The 12316-nt window shown below is 39.5% G+C and overlaps 1 protein-coding gene across 2 annotated transcripts in view; it reads left to right on the forward strand.

Moving 5' to 3' along the window:
- LTK (leukocyte receptor tyrosine kinase) overlaps positions 1-12316 on the forward strand; it is a 139960-nt gene that overhangs the window by 88333 nt on the left and 39311 nt on the right. For both annotated transcript variants that reach the window (XM_060760745.2, XM_060760753.2), the window contains exons 11-13: positions 8408-8509; positions 9672-9849; positions 12016-12166. In XM_060760745.2, coding sequence (XP_060616728.2) covers positions 8408-8509; positions 9672-9849; positions 12016-12166 — 431 coding nt within the window. The remainder of the gene's footprint in view (positions 1-8407; positions 8510-9671; positions 9850-12015; positions 12167-12316) is intronic.

The raw sequence follows: 12316 nt of genomic DNA on the forward strand, positions 1-12316 counted from the left end.
CAAAGCCTGTCAATTGCTCCTGGTCACATCATAATCTCAGGACTTACCTTGTGTGGTGAGGTCCCCTAGCTTCTGTGGTAGCACCCACGCCTCTGCCCTGAAAAAGAAGGGGAAGCAGTACAACAGGAAAGCAGATATACACTGTCTATCTGTAAGTGCAATTTCACAATGCTGAGGTGTGACAATTGTGCAACACCAGCCGCTATGCAATATTGCCTATTACAATGAGAGTATGTAACACTTTCTAGCATCATGGGAATACCATGAGATAGTGATTCACATGCTATCGTGCGCAGTAGTGTTAAAAGTGACTTGGTTCTTTTCTGAGTATCACCTCTTACTCATTTTCCATATTTTAGAATAATTCTGTGGAGCTTGAAAAAGAAATTGTTTTGACTACAAGTTGACTACAGATTGGTGCAGTTCAAAATGTAGCTTTTCTAAACTATGTAATTTTGTAATCTTTATGGAACATCTTTTCAAGTAATTTCTGTGGTATATCACAGCAAACAGGCACATTATTGTTTCTCTGGCTCCAGATGACTTCTCTTGCAGAGAACAATTTGTATTAATAGCCTTCCGTCAAGACTATAGGAGAGTTTTTCCTCAGCCACCTCATTTAGGGCTATCAGAAGCGTTTTGTGAAATGCAGTTCAACAGGAGTGAGAATGTTTGTGCGTTTCCTCTCTCCCTCTTGGTTTAAAGTCTGTCTCCAGTGTCCAAGAACGTGTGTCCAGAACTGCATGGATGTGTTATATTCCAGGTGGACATCCCGGAACAACATATTCCTTTGTGATTCAAAGCCAATAGCACGTATCATTTGACTTGGTTAGAACATTTTGACATATGCTCCAGTACTTTACTAATGAAAAGGAGGCCAATTTGAACTTCCCAGCAGCCATTTTAGAGCCTTTCTAGATGAAAAGAAGTATTGAACAATCCCAGGTTGTCAGTACTTGCATAGACCGATTTTCTTTTGGAGATCCATATTACATTTTCTTCACCCTAATGCATTTCCTGGGAACTACTGGCATTATCAAGGACTTTTCTTTCCTACTTCTTGGTCAATTAAAATTAACCCAGTGTCCCTTATCCAAAATTTTTAGGACAATAAATGTTTTGGATTTTTTTCAGATTTTGGAATACTTTTATTTGAATGAACACACACACACACACACACAGTGGAACCCAAGTCTAAACATAAAATTTATTTATGTCCCAGATTTATGTAGCCTGAAGATAATTTTATGCGCAATATTTTAAATAGTTTTGTATGTGTAGCAAAGTTTGGGTACACTGAACCATCAGAAAGGAAAGGTATTGCTATCTCATGCTCCCACGTAGAAAGTTACAAATTTTGGAATTCTAGATGAGGAATCTGTTTTTTTCTGAAATGGGATTTATTCACTTTGGCAGTCTGTTTGTATTATTTCAGAATTCCAGAATTAGCAACAAACGCTGCCACATAGCTTTAGTATTCAGGAGACAGATTCCACAGGTCACTAATGCTTAGCTAGTTTGATATTGCTAAATAATAATAATAATAATAATAATAATAATAATAATAATAATGGGTTTTAGGACATTGCATAAACCTTATGAATAATTTTTTTTTGTCGTATCAGGAGCAAGTCGCTTCTGGTGTGAGAGAATTGGCCGTCTGCAAGGACATTGCCCAGGGGACGCCTGGATGATTTGATGTTTTTATCATCCTTGTGGGAGGCTTCTCTCATGTCCCCGCCTGAAGAGCTGGAGCTGATAGAGGGAGCTGTCGGTCTTCAGTCCTGCCGGCACAGGGGTTTAACCCACTGCGCCACCGGGGGCTCCTTATGAATAATAATAATAAGGAAGGCTCTGTGGAAATGGTTGGAAATCAATTTCTGAAATGTATTATCAAAAGTGAGACAGAAGCTGTGAATATCTCAAGAAAAAAATGCATGTAAACTGGCTTTGTTTAACGCAGGACTGACAACAAGTTAAGACAGAAACTACACTATGTTATTACATAGTGTAGCATTCCCCATTTCTAAAAAAAATGAACTTTACAAATGAATGAGAAGGCAAGGGTGTTTCCTAGGCTGACTATTGGCCACCTCTGCTGTCCAGCTAAGGATCTGCATATCTTGCAACTCAGCTTTGTTGTTGTTGCTTGAATTCCTGTAAGCTAGCATTGTTGTTTTTTTCCTCCGAGTACAGGCCATTCCATTCATCATCAGATCCTTTTAATTCAATTAGATCTTGGAAAAGCCCAGCAGCTCTGCTTTGCTTTCGGTAATAGAATTACATCTCTCTTTGCCAGGAGAGGTTTCGAATGTCATTGGCAGAGCCAGTTAATAGGCAGGCAAAGAGGTTATGTTGGAACTGTTCACAAAAGGAAGGGAAGGAAGAAAGGAAGCAGAGCAGGAAGGAAAGCATATTTTACTTCTGTCTGAGATGGAAATGTTGATTTCTTCCTGTTCTGGCTATTCAGTTTGCTGTCCTTCTTTCAAAATTAGATATGGATACAGCTGTGTGATTTGAAAAAGGTCTAATGTTGAGGATCTGAAATTTATTCCAGTTTCTTGGGCACAACACTATGCAACTATTGTGTACACGGTACTCATGAATAAGTTGGGGGCAGGGTTTTTTTTGGGGGGGGGTATTTATTCTCCCCAAAGGGACTCAGGGTGGCTTACAACCATCTACAGATACAAAAATATTATAAGCAATAGACAAAGTACAATAACCAATTATCACAACATAAAATTAAAACCTACTAATATATAACCCATGCATAAGTCTGGGGTCTCTCCGCAGAGAGGAGAAAGTGCCAGTGACAGCTGCCCCCAGCCACCAGGCATTCAAAAAGGATGGAAGTGGCAGTATGTCAGAGAAGGTTGGTGCTTTTTTCAGATTTTCAAAGAGTGGACTATGTCTTTGCCTTTTGTCACTCCCATTCAAGATGGTAACTTTTTGGATGAGAGTTAAAATAGAGTCCAGGCAGTCCCTGAATTACAGACACCCGACTTACAGAGGATTCATAGCTAAGAAGAGGACTGAGACAACAGGAAGTGAAATAAATCTGCCCCTAGAAAGGGAAATCCACTTTTGAAAGATTTATCTTGGGGAAAAGGTGTATCCACTAAACTTCCTTCACCAATCCTTGTTTCTACATCAAGCCACATTTTTCAAAATCCAATTATCACAAGGACAGAAAGTAAAGTCAGATCTTCAGAACAGGGCACAGATAGCAAAACAAACACCACAGGGGTGTTACCTTTCCATCTGCTCTCTCTCTCTCTCTCTCTCTCTCTCTATATATATATATATATATATGGCTGGAGTTACACTGAAAAAATGTAGTTGTTCCGACTTACAAATAAATTTAACTTTGGGCTGCCTATACTTACATTTACCCATGGATAAGTCAACACAATTTTGATGTCATTTTTTTTACTAAAATTTCTAGACTCAGTAGTTTGTAAAAATGTCCTCTGATTCTGAATAACAATGCCAGTATTATTATTTTTTGTATCTAGAACATACAAACTAAAAAATACAGTGGCTCTTCTAGGTTTTCTTTGAAACCATGTCCCTCCATTCTACCTGTCTCCTTACTCCTGGGTTACTTTACAGTTGTCTTATTTTCGAATCTCTGCCTTCATATTCCACCAAGCTGTTGCTTCAGTTGTCTAATATATTTCCTAGTGCTATTATTAGCACTTGGCAGGCACCAGGTTTACTGTGTAACTGCACTACATCTTGTAATCTGTGGAGGCACTTAAGATTCACCAAGGTAGTCTTCTCTGGTAAACACAGCTCTTTCAGGTAGGGGAGGCTTAGCTCTATCTATCTAACTCCATCCCAACTGACTTTCCTTTGGTAAAGTTCTAGCATTCAGCTTGATGCAGAGCATATAAACATTCCTTTTTTGAACCAACGGAATCTCACTTTGGTAAGCAGATTTACCCCTTCCACACATTAACTTGCTACTGTAAAGATTTGGAAGACCTGTATCACTTCATCCAGCTCTTTGAAAATTTAGGGAAAGGGAGATGATTAACATATTTCTGGATCCTATGACATTCCAACTCACTCCCATAACTATAAATATACTTTATACCTGAGGATTTAATATCACCGTGGCCCATTTGAAGAAGTGGGCTCATATCTGCAAAAGCTCATTCTAAAATAAAATCCGGTTAGTCTTAAAGGTCCTGCCACATTCTTTTTTTAATCCTCCCCTTCCTCTTTCCTTGCTCCTTTTTATGTGGCAAAAAAACCTAACACAGCTATTTGGTTGAAACCTACTAATATGGTGCTATGGTTCTTTTATGGCAAAATCACAGAATTCCAATGAATTCTTCATGGATATGGGAACACAATCCTTATCAGATGCCAAGAATGTGACAGCAAAAGAGAGATGTAGTCTACATGGATTTCAGGCCATTGAGTTAAAGGAGGAAGATCTGTTTGTTTGGAGAGGAAGAACTGCCCGAGGACAGCTGGTTGTGTTGCTGCTGTGCAAAAGACTGAAGCATCATACAGACGGAGGCAGTGTTCTTCTTGAGTCCTCCACATCCTGTGAAAGTGACTGGGTTTATTGTGTATCTCTGGATGTCAGCAGCTGAGCTAGAAGGAGTTCATGACCTGTAGCTTCCTAAGAAATTCAATTGAAGGCCAAGAAGACTAAGAACCTCTTTGTACTCAATGTAAAGTAACGATATTTGGTTTTTCTTTTATCCAGTTAGTTTATTTTACATTAATCTCAGTTTTTATCATAGTTGGTGGCTGGATTGCCCAACAGGAAAAACTGGAACTTTCCACTACCAATTGGATATAGCATATGTAGCAACAGTCTAGCACAGGGATATGTGCCACTTCAGAAGTTGCCAAACGGAAACTCCCATCATCCAACACCTTTGGCTCTGCTGGCTAGGATTGATGTGACTTGGATCCCAACATCTGAAGGCAACTATGAAATCAAACAAGGAAGCCTTGCTCATTTTTAATAGGATACATATCAAATGCATATCTAGTCTCTACAATCCTCAGACTCGAAGGCACAGTCTTTAGCCTGTGTTGGCCTCTTATATTCCTGCATTCCAGGAACCTCTTTAGATCTATTTGGTATTAAGATTTTGTTTAGCCCATTCATCCACTGGTCTTGATAAGCATGGGGAGAGCTCATATCTGCTGAACTATTGTTTCATCCCTCTTCACCCCAGGATAATTCCTAACCCCCAGAGAGGTCATTTCTGCCTCGCTGAAATGCTGAAACAATTGCTTATTGGTGACTCTGCCAAGATTGCCTCTGAGAGGGAAACAAGGTTATTATCTCTAAGTGTTTTCGTGCTCAGGATAATTGCACAGCTAGAATTGAACTGGTTCATCTGGCAGGAAACAGCTGCTGTGTAGGTATAAGGCAGAGTTAAAAGGTCATGATCCCCCCCTTTCTTGCTGCAGACTGAAAATCAAGCAAAACTGAATTAAACACAAATATAAAAAGAAATACTGGGATGTCCATTATGACTCTGGTATAACTGGGCTAGATCCAGAGTTACAATTAAATGGAAGTTTGTCACGGGATGTTTCTGCTTGCTGGAATGTATCCTCCCCTTCCCCACAACTGTCTATGCAGCCACCCTTGGAAAATTGTTCTGGATAGTTGTCCTTTTTACAACAGGCAAATGTGTGTATGTATATTGCACTGCTTTATAGTAATGGTGCATTTTGCATTGTTTTAATACAATACGAATAGTTTGTCTTATATTACTTTTCCTTTGGGATGGAAATATTCATTTTTTTCATACAAAGACATCCCTCTTGGACAAGATTGCTAAATGTTTTGTACATTTTCAATTATTTGTCATAAAAAAATTTAGGATTTTTTTTGCAAAAAAATGGTATAATTTTTTTGTACCAAAATAAAATAACTTTAGTACAAAATGTAATGTTTTAGTGCACCTTCCTGTTTCTGAACATATAACAAACCTTCATGCAGGGCCACAGCCGGGGGGGGGGGGGGTGTTAAAACTTCAACCCTGGCCTGAAATGTGTGAGGTTAAAAAAGAAACCTGGTTTACTCATAACCAGTTAAAATTATTGAGTAAACCAGTTTGGGGGGGGGGGGTTGAACCCTTAAACAGCCCTGTCTACAGCCCTGCCTTCATGAGGTTTTGTGGGGGGTTTTTTTTGCAGCCAATGAAGTTTCATAATGGATTAGGAACTGGGAAATATGAAGTAGTGGTGAAAAATCTCTCATTGTGGCTCTCACAAATTTGCCCCAAGCTGTCAGGACACTCAATCTAGCCAAGTACGAAAACATATGTGGATATTCTATACATTCTACTTTCCTACCATTAAAGAAATACTGCTTGAAAGTACTAAAGATATTGCCTGAGCTGTCATCCTTATTTTGATGGTAGAGTTGCCAGGTCAGGAGCATCTCAGACCCTGAGATTTCAAGGTCCAAGTCTGAGATATAGAGATAATTTGATGTTACAGGTATGGGTTGTGATTATTTTATTAAGCATGAGATATAAAAATATCTTTGGGTTAGATATAAAAATTTATTTTCCTAGCTCTTCATTGAACAATGACAGGGAGAAACCATACTGTTGCCCATTCCATTTTTGACAAATTTTTAAAACACAGTTTTGAAGAACCCTTGGGAGATTAGTTCATCTTAAAGAGAGTTTTTCAAGCAGAACAGAAGACAGTAGCTACAGAGAGCCAAAGCATTTTCAAGACAATGTTGTCTCCGTGCAATTCCTCCTCTTTGCCCTAAGGACAAGAGAAGAGAGTTCGAACTCCGAGATCTCAAACTGTATTTCCTTCCTTTATAGCTCTCTACATCTCTCTGTCTCTCTCTCTTTAATTTTTTTGGTAGTTTATTTTATTTTATTTATTTATTTAGTACACTTGTATACCGCTAATATCTCAGCCTGTGCGGCGACTCATTGCGGTTTACAACATATTTAAAAATACAATATTCACTTTAAAAATATAAAATAAAATATAAAAATACATACATATACATACATAGTATTGGGCCACCAATACAGACCGGAACATCTCATAGTTAAAGTCGTAATCCAATTCGTTATCCTTGATTGCTAGTCCATGGTCAAAACATCATCACATCGGAATTAGTTGAAAACTTGCTCAAACATCCAAGTTTTCAGTTTTTTCCGAAATGCCATTAGCGAGGTGGCTGATCTTATTTCAGTAGGGAGGGCATTCCAAAGCCGGGGGGCCACCACAGAAAAGGCCCTATCTCTCGTTCCCGCAAGCCGCACTTGTGAAGCAGGCGGGATGGAGAGAAGGGCTTCTCCTGAAGATCTTAGGGTCCTGGTGGGCTGATAGGCCGAGATACGTTCGGATAGGTATGTAGGGCCAGAACCGTTTAGGGCTTTAAAGGTCAAAGCCAGCACTTTGAATGGTTGGAAAATAGTTTATGGTTGGAAAATCCCTTAGAATGGTGTGAACATAATGTTGGGAACTACGGGAGACAGCAAAATTTGATTTAAATGACCCCCTTCCTCCCTCTTCTTGCTGGAATAAATATTTCCTAGATTGAAAGCCTTCCCTGAACAGTAGGGGTCCTTTCATTTGTGGAAAAGAAAATTTTGTGCCCAAGCCAATGTTTTCAGTCGGTACTGTTCCTTTTAAAAGTGGCATGTTTTAGCAGTTAAACGACAATAGCCAAGCACTTAGCTGATTAGAACATTCACAAAAACCCAGAGAGTATAAATGCAGCCAACAGTTTGATAAGCCAAGCTCCATTTGAAAACAAAAACTCTTCATGAGATTTTGAAAAAAAAGGTTATTCAACTTAAATTATTCAGTTTGGTAGTCGGTAGTGGGTTCGCAACCAATGGCAATTTATAATGTTCAAGGTTGTGAAGCAAAGCCACCCTTAGAGATCTCAGTGAATTGATAGGCTCTTTTTCGGAAGCTACTGTACACCTGAAACAGGATTTCAATAACGTTGATGCTTAGCTGATCTTGAAGCAGGACGTTTATAGTGTATATTCAGGGACAAGGATGGCCACTGTACATCCATGGGATCATAGTTGTGTCGGGAGGAGATGAATACAGCTGAAAGTTTGGGTACTGGAAGATGAGGGGGGACAGGTGCCTTTATCCTGCTTGATGAACTTTATGGTGCCATGTTATGCTCTGTGACTGACATTATTGGAACCCCATTCTGGACCCAATCTGGTAAACCAATCCGTATATCAATTCTGTATACAATAACATACCTGAATTTGTCTTGGTTCAAAATAGTAGCAATGAGCGTGCATCATAGCACACATACACACACCCACACCATTTGTTTCATGTCTTGGCAAAAGGAGCCGACTGATTCCTCTCCTGACCTTCTTTTTTTCTTTTCTTTTCACTCATATTCAAATTCTGACAGGAAGAAGAGAAAGCCATCCTGATGAAAACCAACATTACCAACTGGACATCGACACACTGGATGAGCGTCTCTTTAATCCATTAGAAGAACCCCTTGCTTTAGGTGATCATTTTATCAATTGTGAATCCATTCACAGTACTACTTTATCATTACCTTACAATTAAATTATTTCAGCATGATAACATTAATATGTTAATGATGCTAAATCCGATACTATGACTACAGGAAGGACCAGTGGCCTTTTTGATAAAGTAACTGTTAACGACTCCTAAAGACCTTCCCAAAATTCAGAAACTGCATAGAATGTCCTGAAGAAGAAGAAAATAGCTGGGTTGATTAGATTCACTCATTTCTTTGCAACTTTTCCTCAATATTCTTATAATGAGGGAAGGTGAAATAGCCTCAGACAGCATAAGAAGGATATGAGCGATAGGAAAGGAAAGCACAGGCCAGTTGTCTTCTATTCGACAGAGGTAGTCTTCTGAAGCATTCTGCCCACAGTGTTTAGTTCTGAGGAAGAGTCCCTCGCAGTTAGGCATGATTGCTTGCACTACCAGCCTTGCTGTGTGCAAAGGAATCAGTGTGGAAAACAATGGCAGTAGTGATATTGTCCTGCTAGTCTGAATGTAGAGGGAATGTAGAAGGCAGAATCACTGAAGAAAGTTATACAATATCACATATGATAAGCCATTCCGCTTACTATATCATCAAAGACACATGAATAACCTCAATCTGGAGATTCATCCATATGACAGAAATGTTTTCAAGTTCATACATAGCTCTTCAAAATAACAATTCCTTTATACTCCTTGCAAAGATGCTTATAGACCAGAGCCTGGGATCTATAGCCGTAGGTTGATGCTACAACTCTTCTGACTACTAAAGGAAATATCTACCCTTTGTTAGGCTTTACTTAGCTGCCAATTATGTTTGCCAAAATCTCCTGTATCTATCTGTGTTTCAAAAGAGGCTGCTATACAAACATCTACATAGCATAACTTCAAAAAGTTGGCAGCTAACTAATGCTGTTGATGCTAACCATGTTATTAGTGAGAATTTTTTTTCTATTCTGGCTAATTTTCCATCAGATTTGCTAGCGTATGATCCCCTTTTGTAAACAGTGAGAAACTGGAACAGATAATTTTTCCTAAGGATAATGTATTGCCTAGCTACAATGGTCTGATGTTATTAATATTGAACTAGTGAAGGAAACAAAAGATAGATGACAGATCTGTCATAATTCAGGATATTTTTCTGGTTGTAGGGGACGCCCCAGATGTTCCTTGGTGGTTCTCATCTTGTGGGGCCAGCGGCCCTCAGGGGCCAACTCAAGCACAATGTCAAAATGCCTATCATAACAGCAATGTTTCAGTGACTGTTGAGAAAGAAGGACCACTACGTGGAGTACAAATATGGAAAGTACCAGAAACAAAGCAGTACATGTGAGTAATTGTCATTGTATGGTGATGGTATTACAACTGCCAATTTGTTACTTTCATATAGTAATTTTGCTTGCTTGATAGGTAGGTAGGTAGGTAGGTAGATACCCTGCCTTTCTCCTTGCACAGGATCCAAAAAATATGGGTGCGATTCTTGAAAAATGTTTTTATAAATACAGTTCATTTAAGATATCCCGCATGCCAATGTCCAGGGAGCAAACCAGGCATCCACCAGAACCACCTTTCCATCTAGAACTGGAACCACTGTAGAATTTTGCTCTTGAGTTTCATCCCAAACAGGTGACCCAGAAAAATGTTCAATGGTATCAACATCCAGAGCCCAGCTGAAGAAACATATACACACCCTACACAATTCCATACATATTTCATCCGTCAAGACAAATTAAGCTGACTCAAACCCATAGCCAGGTCTGACGTCAACCTGAAATGAATCTAGATCACTTTTTTCTCAAAAAGGGTGTGAATCTAGTATATTTATGACAGTTCTCATCTCTCCAAGGATTTTGCTCACTTCTCAGGATGCTCAAACTAAAATATATGAAATAACACAAGACAAGCAGAAGCCACGATTACATTCACTAGACCAATATTAACCACAGTGTGCAAGTTGGAGTATATCTGAGCAATTTTGTCTGCAAAGTATCACAAAAATTATTTGCACTGGGCTTCTGCATAATCTACCTACTGCTCTAGGAAGATAGAACATAAAAGGCGACAGGCTCTTCAGGACAGCTTCACTGCACAACACTGCAATGGTGGCAGAAAAGGAAGATTTATTTGTTATCACCACCACAACATAAACTTTGAAATGGACCCTAAGCAATATTTGATAAGATTTACTCTTGAGTTTTCCACAGTCAACACCACAGTCTCCAACACACTTGTCTTATTACCACCAGTTTACCAAACAGAATTGCTTGGTTCTGCTTCATGGGAGGTGACACTTGGGAGTGATTTTGTCCTCTGTCCTAGTCATTTCCCTGTTCCAGGGGTCAACCAGGACTTCAGCAGGATCACCAGCTAAGGCAACAAGAAATTCCCTAAGAACCATCAGGAATACATCCCAATCTATAAGCCTCTTAGTGTATAACATCTTAATTGGTCCTTACTCCTGCAGATACTCTGAGTCCCAGTGAGTTTAAACACATCAAGTTATGACCTGTCTATGACAGTGAAACTCTGGAAAGTTATTCTACCTCCAGATCACCCAGTACAAAACACTAGATCCAGAGTGTGTCCTGTAATATGAATGGTGCCAGATTCTTTTTGGAACAGACTCCTAGCACTCATGTGGTACCTGAAGTCCTGAGCCGCTCCCAAAAAAGTAGGCTTAGCATAGATGTTGAAGTCCCTGTGGACAAAAGGGGAGAGGGATTCCAAAAACATCATTAGACCTAAGTCAATTCAGGACAGGAGACTGTTAAGCAGTGGAGTGGACAATACACTAATTCCCTATTCTGCCTTGCTATCAACTGACAAAAAAACCCACAGTTTTGAAACTGGGAGCAAAACTTCTAACTTCCAGATGTAGTAGACTATATCTTCCATCAACCCCAACCAGGAGAGCCAGTGACCAGGATGACTGGACTTGTAGTCCAATCACATTTAAAATGCTACAATTCCTCATCTCTGTTTTAAATATTAAAACAATTTGAATATATTTTGTTGATGATCTTTACAATAATCCAGGATGGAAAGCATCTGGATCTCAAGATGTTTTTGGATTGCAAGTAGCAGCATTCCTCTATATTGACTATGTAAACTAGCGCTTTTAAGGATTGCAGTCCAACAACATCTGGAAAGCTACCCTATTCCCACTTTTGCACTTAACCTGTAAGATAGCGCACATCCAGAATGTGGGAAAAAAATCCCTTTTGGGCTACAACCCCAATAATTCCCAGTCAACATTACTATATCTCCTGAATTCTAGGAGTTGCAATCCAAACAATAACTTTCTAAAGCTCTGCTGTTCCCTGAATGTTGAAGATTAATGTGTAGGGAATGTTGAGTGTACCTGGTTGAATTCACTTCAAAGGCTTTGTTATAAGTAGAAACACACTGGTGTGTCCATGAAGACTTTCCAGCGGAGGCTGCTTTGATGCTGTGCTATGTAGACTTTCTGTCTAATTTCTGCTGCTCTTTATCCAGGATTTCAGCATATGGAGCAGCTGGAGGTAAAGGAGCCAAGAACCACAACAAGCGCTCCCATGGGGTCTTCATTTCGGCCATCTTCAAATTGGAGAAAGATGAACTCCTCTACATCTTAGTGGGCCAACAAGGAGAAGATGCCTGCCCGGGGGTGAGAGATAGACCCTGTCCACACTAAGTGCCATTATTCCAGATAAATCAATGGGAGTGAGTGAGTTAGGTTAGCGTAATTCCATGAATCAACAATATCAAAACAAGATGGGAAAGAAAGTATCTCTAATGGCCCTTCCACACAGGCATA

The sequence above is a fragment of the Anolis sagrei genome, chromosome 1 (genome assembly GCF_037176765.1).
Source record: "Anolis sagrei isolate rAnoSag1 chromosome 1, rAnoSag1.mat, whole genome shotgun sequence".
In the NCBI taxonomy this organism is placed as follows: Eukaryota; Metazoa; Chordata; class Lepidosauria; order Squamata; family Dactyloidae; genus Anolis; species Anolis sagrei.